Source organism: Gymnoscopelus braueri (genome assembly GCF_963280865.1).
Source record: "Gymnoscopelus braueri genome assembly, chromosome: 4".
NCBI classification, from domain to species: Eukaryota; Metazoa; Chordata; class Actinopteri; order Myctophiformes; family Myctophidae; genus Gymnoscopelus; species Gymnoscopelus braueri.
The window spans coordinates 30,069,582-30,092,562 of NC_137605.1; the positions used below are offsets into that span (position 1 = coordinate 30,069,582).

The 22,981-nt window shown below is 41.0% G+C and overlaps 1 protein-coding gene across 2 annotated transcripts in view; it reads left to right on the top strand.

Moving 5' to 3' along the window:
- The first annotated feature begins 393 nt into the window (after positions 1-393).
- The window catches only part of lmna (lamin A), a 32,547-nt gene continuing 9,959 nt past the window's right edge, over positions 394-22,981 (top strand). The window contains exons 1-2 of one of the 2 annotated variants that reach the window (XM_080425443.1): positions 394-524; positions 2,404-2,810. In XM_080425443.1, coding sequence (XP_080281569.1) covers positions 2,461-2,810 — 350 coding nt within the window. In that variant the 5' untranslated portion in view covers positions 394-524; positions 2,404-2,460. Of the gene's footprint in view, positions 525-599; positions 691-2,403; positions 2,811-22,981 lie in introns of those variants that run through there. The other variant, XM_080425444.1, reaches the window with a different exon arrangement.

The window sequence follows — 22,981 nt, forward strand, 5'->3', positions numbered from 1 at the left end:
AGAACATTCTCCCACATAGTTTTATGTACGGCAATGGCCTTTGGGTGAGTAGTTGCCGGTTCGAGAAGATTTGGTTACACACATCCATACATACACACTCACACCAAGGAGATGCCCAGTTTTTGATATTGTAATTACACACACAAATCTTTTTTCTTTTACAGACTACATGTAAAAACTGCTAATATAAGCCTGTCCCTGACACCACTGCTGTGAATGAAAGCGGAAAGGAAAGAGGCAAAAGAGAGGGGCAGGAGTTGGAGAAAGATAAAGGCACAGTCCCGTTCTCTGCCTCTGTATGCGTCTGTCTTGTGTGCAATGACTAGTGTCTAGCCTGACTCCTCCTCTCCCTTCTCTTTCCACTGTCCACACCCCCTTTCTCTCCCGCTTCAGTGGTAGGTACATGTGCAGTGTGAAACTGCAAGGCAGCCAGTTCAGGGCGCGAGCCAAAGGCACATACACACCCACCCACGGACAGCAAGGCTGCTTTTTTTAACGGATCCTTTTCCCAACACTTCTGAAGGGTATGATGCATACACGCGCAACACACACACCCGCACATGTATGTGCGGACACAGATTAAAATACACACTAAAAACAACAGCTGGTAAACTTCTAGAAAGGCTGTATGCTGACTTAGTCTTTACTGAAGACTGCAGTTGAGAATGAAGGTCACACACCCAAGATAAGGTTTGAAATGATTGGTTGGAATATACTTTCTCTTATGTTTTTATGGAGAAGTCATAAATGGAGGTGTAGAGATAAATACGGGTTGGCTCTTGTATCTTGTAATGGCAGGTATACTGTAGTTTTCACTTTCAAGTTGACTGGAGGTGCTGTAAAAGGACTTAACTTGGTCAGTTAACTCAAGGCATGTGTGATGGTTTATGAGAGTATAGAGTATGGACTATGTGCAGTTAGTATTTCTTCCTATGTTTTGTAAAATAGTGAAATGTAAACTTGTTTTCTCTAGTTAGCAGCAGAGACTATTAAAGTGTCTGTATACATGTTTGTCCATGTTTGTACATGCGTTTCTTGCAGTGGGTTGGGAGGGATGGATCCAAATATTTCAATTATTAACCCATCACCTTAGTGAAATACTCCATCTGCTTATGGATGGGGGATATCTGATTGGGAGTGGAACAGCAACTTTGATATAAACATAGTGTTTGGATGAATAATAACCGTACTGTTGGAATGATTCTACGGTTCTGATTATAGTGTGGCAAAAGCCTAAATGCAGTTTAGCACCCTCTGTTGACTCATTGTAGCCCTACTGCTGACTTTTGACAGTACTGCTTTAAGCTTTTCATACAAGGAAAACCAAGGCTAACAAGTTAAACAAGTTAAACATATGTTTTACATAGATTTGTCTTAAGCCAGGAAGATCTATTGACATTGTAATGATGGTAAATACTGTAGACCTGCATCTTGAGATTATTAGATCCAATAACATTTTCATATTATAAATGCATACACACTGCTGCTCCAGTTCATTTTACTACTGCCTATTAATTATTAACTATAGCCTCCCATTCATTTTACTATAGCTTCCCATCTCAATCAGATTTGAAATGATGACCTTATCGGGGCATAACTGCCATATTAGTTTATGTAATGAGTCAACACTGTGGAATCAAGGATCAGGCGGGACTCGGCTAGTGGATGTGGGTGGAGACACATCAATTATAGTTAATGACTGGCGGACTGATAGCAGTCTGTTAGTTGCTCTTTGTAGAAAAGGATGATGAAAGAGGGAAATCTTTTTTGGATGTTCTTGTTGTGTTCCTGGGATGTAGCTGTGTGTTTATAGAGGCATTGTAATTGCTTAGTATTAATAGATATGTGATGGTGAAGTTGGTGTCTGTGGGAAATGTGCATCTTCTAGACTGACCGGGAGTGAGAAGATTTAACCACTCCAGCAGCAACATAATGCTGGGTGTGGCACAGTTTACTCCCAAGCATGTTCATCTGAATCAGAGGGGTCACCAGGAACACTAAAAGCAGGACATTGTAAATTCTCCAATTAGAAATAAAGGTGTGAGGAAGAAAAACCCAAAACATTATATCCCTGGTCTGTAAATGAGTTCTGTCTCTATTGATATTTAATCATGCACTATACAAATATGGCATTGGAGATGGTTATTAAATGAAATGTTGCAAATATTCAGATGACTCACTTTGGAAAGATTATCCCACAGTAGAGTCTACTAACATGCATAGCTGTAAACAGAGCCAGAACTGGGCCTGCCCAGGCAAGGATGAAGTTCAAGGCTGGAGCCTGTCTTCAAAGCAAACCGCATGGATGTATGAATCACCCCATGATTTGAATTGATGCGTGTGTTGGGAGGGCTTCATACACAGGCTTCCATCTAACACTTCCTCTCCCTTCCCTCTCCACAGCCAGTGACTCACTTCCTATCCCGCACCTCTCCCCGAACCACCTCTGATATTGTTACCATGGAAACCCCCAGCCACAAGCGCACTAGCCGCGATGCTGCGGTCAGCAGCCCGCTCTCACCGACCCGCATCACCCGGCTCCAGGAGAAGGAAGACCTGTGTAACCTGAACGATCGGCTGGCCATCTACATCGACAAGGTTCGCTCGCTGGAGATAGAGAATGCCGGCCTGCGGCTGCGCATCACCGAGTCTGATACAGAGGTCAGCAGTCAGGTAACGGGCATGAAGGCGGCTTACGAGACGGAGCTGGCTGATGCCCGCAAAACCCTGGACCAAGTGGCTAAGGAACGTGCACGCCTGCAGCTGGAGTTGGGCAAGATCAGGGAGGAGTACAAGGAGCTCAAAACCAGGTAGGAGCAGCCTGTGGGTGGAGCTAAGAATGGGGGTGGGGACTGTTGTCCTGTAGTAAGCCACAAAGTATGATTTTTTCATGGCATCCAAATTATTTCCGTAGCACAGTTCACATTTAAGTTAGCAATTCATGATAACATACAGTATATGGGGCTGTGTCCACCAAGACGTTTTTTCCTGACTGTGTGTATATAATTGTTTACAATAGGTGACGAGGCACTGAACATCTATTTTGCGTTCACGTGGGCCGTTTTTATCTGCTTGCTGAGAGTTTAAACATTTCAAATTCTGGCATTTGGAAGTGTTTTTAGGCGAGCCCCTTGCGTTTTCATCTGGGAAGAAATGCTTTGGTGGACACACAGCCCTAGTTTTCCTGTCTGTGCATCCTAAGCATTTGTGTGGACCTTCACTTCCTTTTTTACAGGCAAATCAGTAAAGATTGTAGCTTGAAAGATTACTGTAAATACACTTTAAACAAATGGAAATTTGGCATTTATCACACTATACCCTAACAATGCTTAATGTACAACAAGAGTACAAAAACTGATTTATGACCCCAAGATGTGGGGCATTAATTCGATGACATATTTTATAGTCGCATTATGTCTCCACACTTGTTGAGGAAAATCATCCAGTGCAGGTTTGTCTTAGGTATGTCACTCTGAATGCAATGTTTCATCTTATTGTAAAGCCATCAACATGTCAGCCATAAAGGTTCACTTTAGGACATTTAACATTGATGCTTTTTGGTTCCCAGGCCCACTCCATGGCAAGGGTTAGGGTACCGGTAGTGTAGTATAGTATAGTAGCAACAATTGCAGTGATACACAGTATTGATTGTACTGATTGTCCTTTCTGGATTGTTCTACCTCCAATTCCAGTTCTAGAGGTGGTGTAACATTTCCCACCTAGACTGCATACCTAGCCATTATCTGACACTCAAGCAAAACAGGCTCACCATTACTTTAAGGAATTCCCCTGAAGGAGGTGTGGAGTTTGACATACCTCGCTTTAGTAGTGCACGTTCCTCATCCTGGTGTTTAAAGGTGTGGAATGTTACAGTAGTAACACGTTATAGTACAACTTTAAGCCCCTGGGTGCTTTGGGGGTGACTCACATGGTAGTAAGGACTCCACCTTTAACAGTCTGTACTCTCCAGTTAAGGCCAAATTAGATTTTTGACTCAAGGGTCCACTACGGTTCCGAGCCTGAATTGACAAAACACTCCATGCATGAAGGAATCTTACTAGATTTTAAGGGGTGCTGTTGAAGCAGACATGGAATTGGTTTGTTCTCTGACTGACTCAGTTATTTAAAGCACACAAAAGTTCTTTATCATTCATTCAGTTATTCAAATCCTGTAAATGGCCTTTAATTGGGAACATAGTTTTTTATTGCATATCCCTCTTGGGAGACACGCACGCACGCACACACACACACACACACACACACACACACACACACACACACACACACACACACACACACACACACACACACACACACACACACACACACACACACACACACACACACACACACACACACACACACACACACACACACACACACACACACACACAACTATCACCAAAGGAACATTTGAACTCAACCAGCTAGCTTAAAATAAAATTTGAGCTCAATTAAACTAGTGGTAGTGCTGGCTTTAGAGGGAAATCTTGAAAGGCAACACCATTCTCCTCTCCTAGCAGGCCTCAGCCTGCGGTGACTCCCCCGGAATGTCTCCTGGATGTTGCAAAGTACACCTCGGGTTAGAGTGAGTCTGAGAAAATGTTGATGCATTGTGTCGTGACGTGCACTCACCCGCTGTATCATGCTCCATTATATTGGACTCACTTATGTGAAAATTAACCTGACTGAAAGGTCATCTAAATTAACATTCTTGCATTTTATACGTGAGATTTGAGTGTCTTGGCTGCATGGAGGTTCTGTCCTTATGGAGTGAAAGAATAGGCAGCATGTTAGAAGAGAGAAGTTGTCTCTTGGCAAACGTTTTAAATTAAAACCCGTTCACAATGCCAAGTTAATTTCAACACACTAGATTTTCAGTGCCGAACCAACAAAGCCTGCTCACAGAGAGCACATTGGAGGACTATGCTCTTCCAGTGCTATTGGGTTGTCACTAAACGGATAGAGCTGCTGAACATGAGCTATGAAGTGCATGCAACATTCAATGAATATAGCTTAGTGCTGTAGGTGAGGGTGTGAACAGTTACGATGATTCTTTGTTTGCAGTTACGTGTTTGGGCGTTAACCTTCTGTCTGTTTTCCATACTGAGAGTTATGGTGTGTTGAGTGATGGCAGTCATAGTCAGGATTATGGGTAGTTCATTAAAGATGATGTTGATTTTGGTGTGGAAAAAGCAAACCCTTGCGTGTGTGCAGTAACTGTTGCCAGAAGAGTATTGTTGTTAGATTCCTCCACCTCCTAAAAAAAACTCCCCCATCTCGTTAGATTCCTCCACCTCCTAAAAAACCTCCCCCATCTCATTGTGTTGTTTATCATTCCCAAGCTACAGTACAGCGCTAGAAATACTGTACGTCAAAGCTCCAAGAATCCCATCGTTTCCTGAGGGAAGCAGATCTTTTTACACACGTGCTGTCCAAAGGCATCACTCAATCCGGTGTGGGCCGCCTCTGTCTGCAGCCAGCGAGCATGTTTGGTCAGTGTTTGGTTGCCATGGTGCTCACTCGGGGGAGTCTTGGCATGGGCGTGTGACAGGGTGGTGACTCAAGTTTTTTTTTTTTTTTTTTCACAGCCCCGCAGGCCGGGAATGAGTTGGCTTTCTGGAGCGCTCTATATACAAGAAGTCAAGCACTAGTGAGATCTAGAACAGGGGATTGTGTGTCATGGTTACTAATACATGCTCCTGGGCTATTCTGATCTGCCTGAGGTGTGCGTACATATTATTAATAGAGCTTCAGATATATTATGTCATATGAGTTTTTATTTTGCACAGTGCCTTTTGATTATCCCTCCCAAGTTTGAATCAAAGAATGGACAGCAACAGGTGGTTATCACGTCTGTTGACTAAGCACACCTGCCTCTAGTCATTACATTGTATGCTTTACCATTGGAACACATGCTGTCCCTTCCTTGAGGCAAGACTCTCAAGCTCTGGACCTAGAATGCTAACCTTTCCTCTGAAAACGCTGTTTGACTTGTAAATAATTACAACTGTCGAAAAACAAAATACTTAAAATGCTTGAAACAGGTGTTGTTCTAATAACTACTTGAAGAGTTAGTGGGACGCTAACTTACCCCAAGGGCTGCAGGGCTAGAGAAGAGAAGTTACGAGGAATGTACAGTAAGAACATAAAATGGTAGTGACTGCGTTGCAGCAGGAGCCACAGTACTTTGGCCTCGTGTTCATACATCTGTCAAGGCCTTGATTAGTAATTTGGCTTCCAGTACTGAATATAGGCGCCTCTCTGTGTCCAGCCTAGCCTCCAGCTGTGTTCATGAAACCTGATGCTTTGTAGGAAGAACCTGCTTCTGGTTGTCACTGGCAGGGCATAGGCAATTTTGGAGAAATGAATCGATCACTAGTAACAAAACGATCACTACTAGCGTTGACCATAGAGAGGTCATTGTTAATTTCACTCATCTAGAATAGTGTAATACATTCTGAAAATATTATCACTACCCATCCAACAGGGAATCTACCGCGGTCAGGAAAGGGGAGATATTATGGATATTACTCACTGATGGAAATGACAAAAATGATGGAACTTGTACCAAAAAAAAAATGCCACCCTCTGTTTTACACCTGTAAACCTGTGATGTGACAAAAAAGTTGATTCTGATTCTGATATTGGGCTTATTGGCTTTGGGTAGGGCTACTCTCCACCTAGTAGTGGACCTACATAACATTAGGGTCTAAATCTCTCATTGGAAGAGTAGGGAGACCCCCGCCAACAACTGCAGATGTGCTGGTTATATTGTATTAACATTACCATACAGATTGGTTAAAGTTTTTAGTCATTAAAATAAGATATCGACTTAAAGCTGGATTTCAGCTTTAAGTCGCTACTGTCTTTTTCAATAGCCTAGTTGTATATGATCAAAGTCTCCGTCCGTAGAAAAAGCACTGAACTTAAGTCTCAAGAGTAAACCGCCAATTTTGTTTTCTGGATTTCCCAACCTAATGTGACTGCATGAAATCAGAGATTTAGCAAAGCTTAGAATGCCACACCCTTTGGCACATAGTACTTAGATTTGACTGGGTGGGGCAGCAGGTAACCAAACAGTTAGACAATGGCAGTGCATTTAAGCAAACATTGTTTGGACAGTGATTAAAATGTAGAAGACACTACTTGGTGCACCTTGTTCTGGTGCAGCAAAGGCCTACTGTAATGTATTAAATATTATCACAGTGACATTTTGTACATCAAGTTAAAAAATATCACATTAGAGGCATTCCAATATGGATTAGATTTTCAGAACAAAGGCTACTTACTATATGAAGCCATGTGGCTGACTTACAGTATACTGTATTTGTGGACCCAAAGTGATGTGGATGCCCTCGTAAATCTTGTCCCTCACAGCTATTAGAGAACACAATGGGAAGAACACTTATCATATAGCACAAATCTCATTTCCTTGAATTAGAATGTTAGCTATTGCCATTTCTTTATGTTACATGCAGGCAACTCTGAAATGACGTTTTCTATCCATGATGTCCAAACATCACAGATTTGGGAGTGGTGTCATTTGTTTGTGATAATTTCACCACTATTTGGTTTTATGGGTGTGCTGCTTGGCATGACCATAACTAATATTGTCTTGCAATAAACTATCAAAATGTAGAGATATATTCTGACCTTTTCCTAACCCTCAAATGCTATTTGTGGATCTTCAGTCAGATTTTGAATATATCGATATTATATCAATTAAAATAGAAGAAGGAAGCGCTGCCTGGGTTCAGTCACAGTGGCTTTTGCAAACAGGTACTCTTCAGTGAAACGGGTAGGTAATGGTATACATGGAAGCAAAACAAATCTGAAGTTCTGCTTGTGGTGAGGCAGCCTGTAGGGGAAAAGTTACTAAGGCACTCCGTCTTCAGCTGAATAAATAAATAATTTATTGAGCAAGGCAGCAGAGGATGACCGACACGTTTCGACACTTGGGGCTTCAACAGGGTCGATATTATATCATACAGTGATATGAGACTAGATAACATTTGGGATTTTGTATATTGTAATATTGCGATATGGCTTAAGTGTTGTCTTTTCCTAGTTGTAGATTTGCTATTTTTGAGAGAGCGAGATTATTTTCACATTGATATCGAGGTATTTGGTCAATTGTTGTTATTGTGATATTTGATTTTGTCCATATCGCCCAGCCCTAGCCTGCCATGGCCAGACTAATATCACTGCGTAGATATTAGTCTGAAACTTCAGTGTGGAAGATTCATTTCCAAGGGGCGGTTACAAACAGATTCAAACATCACAGCAAAAAGAATCCCACTTTGATGGGCTCTGATTGGTCACCCACAACTCTGGGGTGAAATGTAATTCAAACCAAGGAGTGCCAGACCAACCTGCCCAGTGCTATCGTTTTTTAGCTGTGGCAGATTTGTTTGGTTTCCAGGGTAGCTGAGCTCTAAGATAAAGTGGTTTATTATTAGCCACAACTACTTGAAATAACCAGCATTTCTATGAGTAAACTTCTACTTTTAGCCAGGGGAATTTCCCCCTGTTCCCAAGGTAACACAACAGACATCCAATCCATTCAGTCCATTGTCAGATTCTGTGTAACAGGAGAGACTGTTCAAGCGGCTGCACATTATTTTAGTAAATGTATCCCTTAAAAATTCTCTACCTAAAATGGACAAAAGAATGCTTGCTTTTGACCTCACTGATTAGTTAAGCTCCACATTCAGTTGTACCCTGGCCAGTAATAATACATCAGGATACAAATCCTATTATTCATTGTATGGAAAAGTTGATTGAGGACAATCCTGTCAGCACACAACTCAAACTGAATTGTAAAGATAATTGCCTAGTACAATATGTTAAACATTTTGCACATCCAGTGTTCCAAAGATAATACTCTCAACAGTCACTGGAACCAGAAGTGTGGCATAACAGTTTCCAACAGTAATTCACAACTTTATTATACAGATATTTAGTGATGGTGGAGTAATAACTTCAGTAGTAGGCCAAAGTTAGTCATTTCACCATCAAATGAAATGTTGCTAGTTTTGATTAATATTGCATATTTTGTTAATAGGGTCAAGCAGAGAATCATGCTATGTGAAATCGGTTAAGCACAACTCGCCTTTTACCTAAAACTGTATTATTCTCCAACATTGTGCAAAGTTAAGTAGCTGGTAATATGCTACCTGAGGACGGTGTAGTCACTTAGATTTCACAACTACTGGATTTAGCATCGGGTTGAGAAATCAGAGTTCATTGTACTGCTTCTTTTCCCATGTGGTTTGATCATGTTATCTGTGCTCTCTGGCAGCCTCCAGGGCAAACCCGGTCTCTATACTACTATGACCTCAGTATGTATTCTATGACGGGAGACAGGTTTCTCTCAAGTTGAGCAGTGCCAGGGCAGTAGTCTAGGTTCAGAGAAGCCGCCGTGAATTTGGATGCCACCCAAAACTGATGTAACATCACTTTTCCTAATGGTGTCAGAGAATTGGCAGGAAGGAGCCTTTGGATGTAGAGTGACATACTATCAGGGATATAAAAATGGTTTCGCTTTCGCTTATTAGGGGAATACACGATGAGAAAATGTCATACTTTGATTTGAACATATTCCTTTATGTTCAGAATGTTTAATACTTATTATTTTCTAATTTGTTATTGATGCTTTTAAAGTCATGTTGTACTTTGTTAGAACATTGGTTTGTATACTGACCAACCTGACATTCATTCATTCAACCTTTTCAATGATGCAGAGATAACAAAAGGCATAGCACAAGAGAATCATAATGTTGAAACAAGCAAAGAACAGAGTATACAAAATCAATAAAAACAATACGACACATTAATTAAAACAAATACAATTAAAAAGAACGAGATTAAGTAGATTTCTAAATTGTCGAATGAAATCAAGGAGTCAACGTTTAAAGATTCCATATACAGTATACTGTATGGAGCGCTAAAACTGAAGGCTGACAGATAAATGATCACACCCACAGCCTATTAAAAGGTGCTGAGCTGAGAAGTTCATGTGAAATATAAATAGAGGGCCCACACACTATGGTGTATAATGCTCCACAAACACCTTTTAATAGACAGAAATGGTTCAATCCTGTTTAAAGCTGTTCATCAGGTCAAACAGTTTGACCTGATCCTGAACATGATCATGTTTATTAAAGGTGTTTGTGGAGCATTATACAATGTGTGAGCAGTGTTGCCAGATTCTGCGAGAGAAATAAGCAACCAGTTCTATGGCACATTTAAAGTGATTTGATATAGCTTTTTAATGGCCTAGGTTCCAATAGCGCGACAGATTTTTCAATATGGCCACCAATAAATACAAACCTTAGATCCTACAAAGCTTATTACTTATGTGTTTTGTTTATTATTATTATTATCCTACATATAATAAAAAAAAACTCTGTCAGTCAGTCGCACGGAAAGACTGTCTGTCCTGTATGGTTCGCCTCAGTGGCTTGAGCAATTGATCTCAACTTGCACACGGGCATTGACCATTAGCATATGCACAAAATGACGACACCCGTTTTTCACTTTCCCAAAATGTAAGCTGTTTATTACCGTTTTTGTGTAATCACCGGAGATTGCCCGTCACGCTTATGGTCATAGGCTCTGCTGTCATGGTTACGGTGTACCCGCAGGTTATGGGATGGGGCTCTCTAGCCACTGAGACAACGCAGCACAGGCTGAGGCAGACCTGGCTCACAGCTACAAAGTTATAAAGGAGTCGAGGACTTTCATTTAGGAGCCGTGTCCACACACACAGCCTTTTATGAGTGGAGGGGCGCTTTGGATATCTTTTCCATAATACTCATCAACATGTAAATTACCGCGTTGTTACACACAGCCATGCCATTGTAGCGTTCAAATCGCCTAACACCTTCTTGGTCTATTCACAATCAATCACGGTTGAAGCCATCTGAGTCAAATTTGTACGGCCATTTCAAAGGACCCTTACAGACAGAGACAACGACTGTACAGTTTCGTTTGTCAGTGACCAACTCACCAGTATTTCTCTTGAAAAGCCTTGCCTTGCTGATATCTATGGGCTCTGTTTGTGGTTAAAAACCAACATCAGACAAGCTAATGAAATGAGCTAACATGCCCTTAAGGTGGACTGACTTAAGGTAGACCAGTAATTCTACACAGAGCTAATGTGACACCAGCTCATAACCCCTGTCTCATCAAAGTCACATACTCATACCAATATCAAATATCTCCATTATGCAACTAAAAAGGAAAATGTTATATACATTATTGCTTAATAATGGATAAATGTTTCTTTGTTTCCTTCAACATTTAACACAAAATATGACATTGTGGGTGGTTGCTAATGAATATGGTATTGAAAATATTGGAAGGGTTCCTTGGGCCCAAAAAGGTTTGGGACTACTGCTGTACAGCCCATAACCCAAAGTCTACAAATACTTTGACTGCACAGATTCATGTCAGGACTAGTTTTTTTTTTTTTTTTTTTTTTTAAGAACACATTCCTATTTACAATGGCGTCTGGGCAACTGGCAGGCCTCCTTTGTGTCTTCTTAGTGTCTACAAACTTGTTCAGTCCATAATCTTACTAAAAATACTTATTGATTAGAGACTGCCAACTTTATGCTGAGTTATTACAGTGTATTAGCAACTACAACCACTGAGGGGTGTGCAGCTAAGTCCAAACTCAAAGCATTTGCAGCGGCCAGAACATTCCTTTATACTACTACTATTATACATGAGTACTATGACCTCCTCAATGACTTGCATATCTTCATCATTAACTGTAACAGGTGTCGAACCTAATTTGGTGAAGACCGTGGATATTTTCTCAAACACTGTGCAATGAGAGAGAATGGAATCTTCCAGTTTCTCACTTACGGAGCACAGAAGCAACTGATGAAGATGATCGACAATATTTGTACTTATATCATACCCAGGTACTGTACAGTAGCTACTGTACAACTGTAAATACTATACTAACCAAAGGTTGGGTTCTATACAAAACATTGCTTTAATACTATTGCCTGGTTATGAAAGAAAATGATAGCTCCGGGCGCTCGTTGTTGGTCAGAATGATCCGCCTATGCACTGCATGGAATGCTAGCAAGTCACAGCAGTGTTAGAATTTATGGGCTTTCTTGTAAATTCCAATGCCTCTTTGACCAAATGTTGTGCAGAAATGGTCCAGGTGTTATTAGGGCTCCCTTTTGTGTACTTGTTCCTCTAGCTAGCCCATATGTGTGCTGCAATGTAAAACACATATGTCAAGGTTCTAAATATCCTGGGTGACTGTTATAGAGTGTTCATTATTGGGTTGGATGCTGTCTGAATAATGAGAGATTTGGGTTTGGACTTCAACAGACCAGAACTTGGTACCAAATGGAGGTTTTGGCGGGCTAGAGTGTGTGTGAGACAGCAGAGTTTATAATTCAGAGTTTCCATAGAGGGTTAGCGGGTTCTCTTTAAGTGCCAAGCTGGATGAGTCACTCGCTCACTGATGGGGTAAATCTGTTTATAAGACGGTGCTACTCTGGAGCCACACATGCTAAAATACACTATATAAACAAATTCGCCTCTCTCTCTCCCTTAGTATAAATGAGGAGGAGTTTGCAATTGGGAAGCTGGTGAGGTGGGCGTAACCTTAAGTGTTCTCATCTGGTCACTTATGTAACTTCCATTTGATTTCCATAGCCATGAGCGCTCATTTGCTACCCAAAAACATTTCGGATGAATAGCCTGCCGGGAACATTTCCATCTAATCCAAACAGGGCACAGTGTGTGTATGGAAGCAGTTCAATAAATCGGAGACCTACCCAGATGTTTTGCGTTACCGATTGTTCCTATTTATTTGAGTTGGTGAGTTTAGAAGGAAAGTTCTCAAAGCAGTTATTCAGTGTTTTGTTGAACCGCAAGAAAAAAGAAGAAGAAAGATGTTGGTTAGCATGCAGCTGTGTTTCTGTGCATTTCTACCCAAACACAGCAGAAGAATGTGTTTCTGTTTCACAATCTTTTCCTAAGTTTGTCACTTGAGATGTCCCATTTTGTATAGTCCTACGCTCGTGCCCATTTTCCCTTGGGTAGAATTGTTTATAATATCGAAATACTTCTTACAGGTTTAGATTACGCCTGCCCTAGAGTATTGTATTTTTCCACAAAGAACAATACAGAGAGTGTCTCATACTGTAACTAGACACAAGTATGCAGTCAGTTTGGTATATTTTCTGTCTGACAATTTGACTTGACAATATGTGAAATAACCTGATGTGATAAAACGCCGCAATCTAGTTCTCCAGATTTGAAACCATGAATTAGAAATATTATTTGACATAAGTTTGCCCAATATGTTTTTCTTGTGTTGTTACTTCATGGCATTCTTGGCATTCATACCAACCAAACTAACCTCTGTGGTAACTGTGTCACACAGATGAGATGCCAGTCTTTCGTAGCTTTGCGTGAGAGCACACCATAGCAAGACATAACCACAGCTTGGTGCTGCTTCAAGTTAACATCTAATAAATTACTATTTATCAGTGGGCTCGCATGCTAACCCGGACGTAGCCCGCCCCATCCTCATAAACTCAACATGGGGTTTGCCTAGCTTTATGCTAATGTTAGCACCACACCCCCTTCAGCTACTCACATGGGGTTTTGATTGTAACTCAGTGCAGCTGGATGGAGCACTGTGCCATAGGAAATGAGTGGAGTTGGAAGCTCTCTGTCACTGCTCCTATCAGATCATGGTCTGCTGCATATTTAATGCATAATTACAGTAATTAATGGTGCTGGAAATGTTTTCAATGCAGATGGATTTTTTTTTCAAGCAACAGAATGTCTTTTTAACATTTGTGCAAACAACTCTGTTTCCCAGCATTTAATACTAAATGTTACCAATTTATCTAGCAAAGACCACACACGCTACAATTTATAAATTAATTTGAGTCATTTAACAGACTTATCCAGAGAGAGGTTGGAGAAAGCGCCATGGACATTTTGACAAACAGGGTAGATTAGTTGAATACTAAACGTTTGTTTATACATCATACTTCCATCTAATCATTTCTAATCTTGATATATATGTGCTAATGAGCCGTCCTGCTAATACACTACAGTGACATTGAATAGGCCATGAAGAGGTCAAACTGTCGGTGTGTTCTTCCCTCTGCCTGAACCTAATCACCTTTTGGATAATATAATCAAGCATCAGGGAAAGCTAGCCATAATGCTTGCAGATACAGTACAAATACCAGGCACCAGGCTTCTGACTCACACACTGATGAATCATCATTTAATGACTAGCAGGGGGAGAAGGGCTGGGCCTCACATTCTGTAGTGTACACACACGCACACGCACACGCACACAGTACATAAGAACATAAAGCCTTATCTGTTTATTAAACACCTTCCATTTCCATGTTGACTTAAGCTAGATTTGTCCAGGTGTGTGAAAGAAGTGTGTTCCTTTTAAAGACAGTGTAACATATAATGCATAACAGTATACCTATGTGATAATTTGTCTTTTTCATAAACAATACATATGTAATATACGCTTTGGATATCTGTGTTTGAGCAGCCGGGTGTGAAGCCAGGAGTGGAACAACATCCAACCTGGTAAACTCACCTAAGCTCCATATAAACAAATTCAAGGATATTACATTTAGTCAATATACATTTCATTTCATGATCATAAATTTTGAATGTTGTACATTTGTAGGCCAATGTTGTTCCAAGTACAGTCAATACATTAAGTACAACTTGCAACTTCCTCCACTCGTGGTGATTCTTCAATTCCATTCCATTTTAAGTCATTTCCATATAATTATAAAAAAAGGCAACTGATATTGTTGCCCAGATCTCGTTACAACTTAAGGAGGGAGGGACAACAAACAATAACTTTACTCAAGAGTGTTTTTTGGGGGGGGGACATCATGGGACATCACAATATAGTATCACCAATCACGCAAGGATTTCAAACTGCCAGCCAGAATGACTTGAATGAATAGCTACAGTTTGTCAGACATTTGGTATAAAGAAGAGCCATATCAATTTTCAAAGCATTGAATGACACAGTTGCGTGCGTTGTAGTGTTAAAATTAGGGCTTGATGTTAGTTTAAAACAAAGACATTAACATGCCCACATGGCATGCTTAATTGTGGGGTTTATAAGCACTGATACTGTACAATCACATGAATTCAAATCATTTGAGAATATCATTGCAAAACACACAGAGGACAACTGCAAGGATGGTAGTATGTAAATGTCTGAAGGTACCCTTTATCTGTTGCCCTACCTTTAATTAAAGTAACTCACTCTTCTCTCTTATTACTTATTTAGTTTCATAGCAGCAGCCTGAAACGAGTTTCAAGTAAGAGATGTTGCACAGCCTTTCTCCCCCTCTCTCTGTCTACTTCTCCGTCTGTCCTTGTTTAATATGAACTGAGAACCCAATAAGCTTTCAGTCATGATAGTCGGCATATGGTTCACTTCAGAGCTAAAACTCTATTCTGACATCCACATATGAATGAGAATGGGTGACTGGCTCTTAGAAAGGGCAGGCATTGCTGTTGTTGATTTACTAGTGATTTATTCCTCGCTATTTTCTCTCTTTTCCTCCCCCCCCCTTCCCCTGTGTGTGGTTGTTGACTACATGTGTGTGCGTGCGTGTGTGAGTGACAAAAAGACGATTAACAGCCCTAGCTATTGTTTTTTCTGTCCCAGAAGAGAAGGAAATGAACAAGTACAAAGTTGTATGCCTTTTTTTATGTGTGTTGCACAACCAGCTTGGTTAGTGTCCTTAAGTTGCTTTTGCATTAACATTGTGTTGTAACTTGTGCGTTCTTAAGGATTATGCTTTTAAGATCCATATTCATTTGGCTGTGATTGTAGTTGTAGCCTAGTTGCTTTTGGACCTGTGTTCCATTGAAGTGGCCCCAAGCACAGTATATACACTACATTGCCTGTAGGTGTTGAATAAAGAAAGACCCAATTCTACTCCTGGACCACTCTGTTTAAGGAGCCCCAACAGCTTTCACCATAGTCACTTTTTCCCCTCTGTGTTCAGTTGAAAGGCTGGGCTATAATTAGTAATGGAACCTTAAGGCAATCCATAAGGAACCAGGGGATCCCCTGTTCTCTCTGAGGAGTCTGAACTGTGAGTCATCATGGAATTCCACCCCCACACACGTCTGCCAGACATACAGCATGTATGTGTGTGTACATGTAAAATCCTCAGATTTACAGGTCCATTTGGTTACATTTGTACACTCTCTTATAGAGATTATACATGGATAAATTCACTAAAAACACTATTTGACTAGTATGTATGCATACAGTACATGCAGTACATACATACTGTATATATACATATTATGTATTATATTTAAATTCATACGTACATACAGTATGTGAGGGGACTTTCTGTAGTAACATACTATATAGAAATGGAGTAAAATACATGTGGATTCAGTCTGTGTTTAGAACATGTGTTCTTAAATCTAGTGTCCCTTTTAAAGTGATGTTGAACTTTGTCAGAAAAGGAGGTTGTATACCTACCTGGCCATGATATAAGTCCAAATATTGTTGGTATTGACTATTGCTCCTGTGCTCCGTGAGCAATAAACTGGAAGTAGTAGTGAAAAAAAACTGTACAGTCTTCGGTTTGAATGCTTGCAGACATCTATAGTTATAGCTATAGTAATGGTACATGCAAATGATGCTTCAAGTTATGAAAATTGCAGTGTTGTTTAAACGTATATATGTTAAAACTGTCACAGGTGTCTTTATGCATCTGTTCTAACTCTGCTAAACAAGAAACATTGGTTTCAATTTCAGATTTTGGTGTCTGTCCCAGTCTTGCATAATTACCAGATATTGGGGCCTTTGTATTGCCAAAGACTTTATATACCCGTTTTAGACCATGGAGCCTCTAGAGTAATCTATCTGCCATATTGTAGAAATTATAGGCTAGATTTTCCATCAGGAGTTTATGAAAGGGGAAGCTTTTCCACATGCTCTGACTCTGAAAGACGTTTGGGGGGGGGGGGGCAAAATCTTCCGCGGAAGAAAGTGTACTTTTTCAATCGCGTGCACAATGTGGTGAAAATGGTATATGACAGGGCCGACTTGGAGGCCTTGGTTGTCATGGCAACGGTACAGCAAAACGTGGAGGTTTGTGGGCTTCTCTTTCTCTTCTCTGCGAGACAGGCTTCATTCCTCTTCACCAACATGGACAAAGATAGATGTGACTCATCCTCCAGACTGGAGCTGAGCTGGCACTCTTTCTTTCTTTCTTTCTTTCTTACTCTTTCTTTCTTTCTCTTTCTTTCCCTTTCTTTCTCTTTCTTTCTCTTTCTTACCTACTCTTTCTTACTCTTTCTTTATTTCTCTTTCTTTCTTTCTTTCTCTTTCTTTCTTACTCTTCTTCTTTCTACACTTGCTCTTTAGATTTATTCAGCCAAGACAGAAGTCTATGGGATCTATATTATTAACATATTAACTTACTGGATGACACTTTACGAACCTTATTGTGTAGGTGTGTAGGCACTGTGAAATCATCTCAGCCTTGTTTTTATATTCAACAGAATTCTCTTACTTCGGTGAGCACAATATAGATGTCGGTGGGAAACCCTGTAATGAATTGATTCGCTACATTTGTGCTAACAAGAAGACAAGCAGCTGTCTGAAGAACACGACAATAGGTTTGGTGTAGCAGCCGCTCCTCAGTCGCAACATCTTTCAAGCTTGGCGCTGTTCCTCAGACAGCAGATGTTGCTGTGTTAGACTTGTTAGCACGATTGTAGCAACTACAGTCCTTGACTTGCGCATTATTACATGGTTTCCCACCGTCTACTTTTTTGTTGTGCTTTCTTACCTTTTTTCCTCGGTTCTCTTATTATTATTATTATGTGTATTTATGTGGATTCCTTATCTAGATGAGACAGCTTGGTGTTTGCTTATCCGCTTTGTTGCACAGTAGCTTAAATCGGTGGTTCTACCCCCAGGGGTCCTTGAGGGGGTTCCAAGGAGTCCCCTGCAAAATTAATACTAATAATGTTTAACAACACAAATCTTTCTTTATGGGGGTCCCTGGTGGTCCCTGGCACTATCTTTTCAGATGCTGGTCCAAAATACATGCGTATCAATTTTGGGTTCCATGACATGAAAAGGTTTGATGTCCTGAAACAGTGTTTTCTACCAAGCTATCAATGCCATATTAGCTACTATCAGACGCTCATTGCATTTAATAGCGTGATGTGTTTAAGTGATTCAAATGTGTACATTAGAGACATCTTTTGTTGACATGTGGTTTGATGAGTTTACAGGCTTTGATGGGAGTGTAAACATGAACTGATGGGGTATTTATGTCAAGACTCTGTGATGTAATTTCACAGTTCCTATTGAATTATGTAAAAGGTCAGTGTATTGTGCAGAACAGATGCATACATGCATGTGCTGACGCTTAACACTTGCACACACACACACACACACACACACACACACACACACACACACACACACACACACACACACACACACACACACACACACACACACACACACACACACACACACACACACCCCGTTTAACTGCCAGCAAACACGTCCATAAACATGGCAGAAAGCCCCCTGAGCGAGCATACACAAGCACACATGCACTGACATGGCCTCCCATTGTGTATGGCAGTGTTTTGAAGCAACATCCTGCAGCAGGATCCTGGACATGCCTGAAGCAAACAATCCTGAAAGCAGTTAGATCAACACATTCCAAACATATCCATCGTAATAATTGATAGTTGCAGCTCTAAATATTATAGTCAGGGTGTTAACATACTTACATGTATGTCAGAATGCCCCATCAATTTGCTTTACGAGCTGTGTGTATAGTATTGTGCAAGTAAACAAATGCACATAGAACGAGCAATGCCACAGGGTTGCAGATTCCATTCGCACTGGGGCCACCCATGCTCAACATGTACAGTATGCAGCCATAGCTAAGTCGCATTCAATAAAGGCACAAACTAATTGCTGAGCCATTGCCGGCATATTATTTTATTGAGAATATTTATTGTACACGTCACCATACCCAAGCTGTTACTGTACATTTATTCACTTGTGGAGCTGAGCCACTCTGATGCATTAGCCCCAGTGTGTTTCACATCAGCCACCTACTGCACACACATTCTGAGAAGCATTAATCTCGCCACAGAATTGAGCTGTTTAAATGTCTCATGGAAACAATAGAATTGTCTAGACAAAGTCCATGTGTAATTGTAAAAAATGTTTATATTGGGTCATAAACAAACGTGGATATAAATGGGTGCATTTATTCATACTGTACCATGGTCTAACTCAGTCACACCTTGCAATGGGACAACAAAAACCTAAGCTGGCATGTTGCAAGCAAACGCACACAGACACACACACACAGACACACACACACACACACACACACACACACACACACACACACACACACACACACACAGAGAGATTCCGAGAATTCCATGGCTACTTGAACATAATGGTTTGCAAGCCACAGCAAAGCAGACATACCATTTTTGCCATCAATCGATAGTAAACATGCCTACATGAGACGGGCTGATTAGTAACCAGGGTAGAATGAAAGATGGCAGTTACTGTAAGTGATGTTTTAACAACCAGTTGAACAACATAACTGTGTTTAACGACCACAAGCTGGACCAGGTTGTTTTGGGCTACTACAGGCTAAGTGGGCGGTCACACTGTAGCTGAATGGGTAGAGAGACCCTCTGAGAATCCAAAGGTCCCTAGTTTGACACCCTGGCCAGTCTGTGTCAAAGCGTCCCTGAGCAAGACACTTAACCCCAAGACACTTAACCCCCACAGAGCGATCATTAGGGATCAAGCCATCTACTAGGTGAATGCAGAAAAGTAATTTCCCCCTTGGGTTACAATACTGAATACTCCCTTTTTTTTTACTCTCTGGCTGTAATGAAAAGTAACTTTTCCAGAAGTCAGGAGCCTGCTGTTATTTTGGAACATTTTATAGTCTCTATAATACTACTGGTCATTAACTTATTATGGACTATGGGGAAAGAATGCGTGTGGGAAAGAATGCGTGTGTGTGTGTGTGTGTGTGTGTGTGTGTGGCTGTGTTCAACATACAGTATATAATATGTCTGTTAATTTGCTATAAGTGGGTGTGTCAAACCTAATCTTTGAAACGGCGACTCCGTTGTTGTCCCAACGTATTACAGCAGAAAAGCTGTAAACTGGAAAAAATCACACCCTGTGTTAAGTGGGCGGTGTCTTGCTAGCTAATCACAATACTGAATGGAGTCAACCAATCATGTACAAAAGATAAATACATTTATTGAAACACTCTTTATGATGGACGAAACCATAACTTAAGAAAAACCAATTTATGGTTTTTCTTAAGTTATGGTTTCTTATATAGGGCTATGCACATGTGTCATGTGACACTGGCCAATCACAGTCCTGAATAGATTGTGATTGGCCAATCACGGTGCAGGGTTAGGCGGGGTAAATTTTTGGCCAATCACAGCGCAGGATAATTGTACAAATTTCCAAACCTCACTTATAGGGGCGGTTTCACCTCCCAAAAACACAGTTCTGTTCTCTCCCTGTGTCCCAACTGTGTCCCAACTGTGTGCCAGTGACACTATGAGTGGACACTGTTGTAATACTTGTCAGTAAGTCCCAGATAGAGACCTTTTGTGAGTCAATTTCACACAAATGTTGTTTTCAATACTATGCTTATCACACCTTTGCATTGACTGTATGTACGTGCCATGCATACCGTGCGTGTGGTCAATTCACTTGATTTAGAGGGGTATTTTGCTCCTGAGAGCTACGTACATGTCTATGCATGCATGTGCATTCACAGTTGATGTTGCATGTCTGTGCTTTGTGTGGGTGGTCAGGATTTCATGGGTTAATGGGGTTGGATGTCACCTCTAGCTTCATAAATCACTCAGTCCAGTTAAACACTGGCCCTGTTGGGTCCGCCTTTGTAATCGGAGAAACAAATGGGTCCATGCACAGATGGCTCTGTGATGGTGGAACAGACATGAGACATTTGCTGTAGAAGTGAAATTACAGTATGGTGTACAAGTGTGTACTTTACTATACTTTTGTATTAGACTTGTTAGGCTTGTAGATGTGCTATTTTTGAATTGTTTTGAACATTTTAGAGACGTTTAGAAAATGTGCCTATAATGACATGCCCGTTTGAAAGTGTTAATAAAATATTTTTAGTTTTTCGAATGGATTTCGGTCAAAACATCGATAATCTGTGGGCTAGGTCTCTCCAAAATTGGGATTGGCATCGGTTGGGCCCTAATGTGTATGTCAGTGGTGGTAAGGTGTGTGTTTGTGTCACCATGTTAGTGGTTGTAAGGGGTGTGTGTGTGTGCGTTTGTCATTGGCATGTGTGGAAGCAGTCTCTCTCTCCTACCAGATGGCTATCATTAGAGACAATGAAGACCGGACCACAGGGGCCAAATGGAATAACTGGAGCCCATTTCCTGGTTGGCTCTTGTGTGAATCGCCTATACTGCCACCACACTCTCTACCCCCCCCACCCCCCCCTGTCTCTCCCTCCCCCTCTCTCACCTCATTTTCCCTCTCTTTCTCATTTCTCTCGGCTCTGGTGGTATTGTTTTTCCATAGCCAGATCCAAGTATTTTTTTTTGTAATCCAAATTGCCTCCTGTAGAGAGATTGTGTTAGAGAGGAGTCTGAACACACAAGTTCAAGCACATGCACAACAAACACGAATGTGCTTAATTCACCACAAATTCCCAGGAGAGGAACAGAAAGAGAGAGAGCTTTTTGTGGGCACTGATTCTGTATTGTAGCCAGAAACAGTTGGTTCAGCTGACTTGACAACAACTGTACTGCACAGTTGTTGGTCTGTACAATGGTTGTTTTTGTGTGCTGTTCCATTTTATGAATGAGTATAATATAAAGACACAGACTGCAACAGAACATTATCAAGAGCAAAGTGTAGGAAATAAACAAATTGGCCAAACTTGGCATTAAGTATTGTACTTTATTTATTTATTAAATCCTTAAAAACAAACAAGACTACAAGTTTTAAAGCCCTAGCAGCCCTAGGGGCCGTGCTGGCCAAAGGGTGGCACTTGTCTAATAGATTGAGATATCTGTGTGCAAAGGTCACATTTGAGCCTGAGGGTACAGGAAAGGTCTTTGGGTCACCAAAATCAGTAGGGGTCAGCGGTTCTGGACAACCGTCTATCCGACTGACTTCATACTGGGCACCGCTCTCCCTCGTGTCCTCTGTGATACACTGCGTTTGAAGTCGGTCGGACACTTCATCCCTGATGTCATCAGTATATGCCCATATATGTGTATGCCCATATATGGACATACCAGTCGAATATGTGGTTCTGGATCTCTATATATGCCTATATATGGGCATATCGGTTGGGTTGGTGGTTCTGGACAACCGCCTATCCGATCGCCCTTGACACCGGGCACCGCACTCCCTCGGGTCTTCGCAACACACAAGCCACTTTTGAAGTCGATCGGACGTACGGTTCTCGAGATATGGGACCTACAGACGTGCAGACACGCATGCAGAGATTTGTGACATTCAATTTGAAGTATATATATATTTTTATTCCGCTCCTTTACAATTTCCCCCCCCTGGCGGAGTATATTTCTTCCAACAAAGCTAATGACAAACTTACTGAAGCCCAGATTTGAAATAAAAGAAAATATAGCATAGCTACAGTAAGTTGACTACACTCTGATGAAGGACATTATTTGGCAGTGGCTCATATTGTAGGAGCAGCATACTAATGGTTTCTAACAGTTGGTAGATTGGTCTGCTGGTGATTAGAGACATTGGCTGTTGTGGGGATTATACCCTGGGACATTTTAGTGACAGGGCAATATGTATCTCAACAACCACATTTGTGAGTGGAAGACACTGACCCCAGACCTGGTCATTCATATGAAG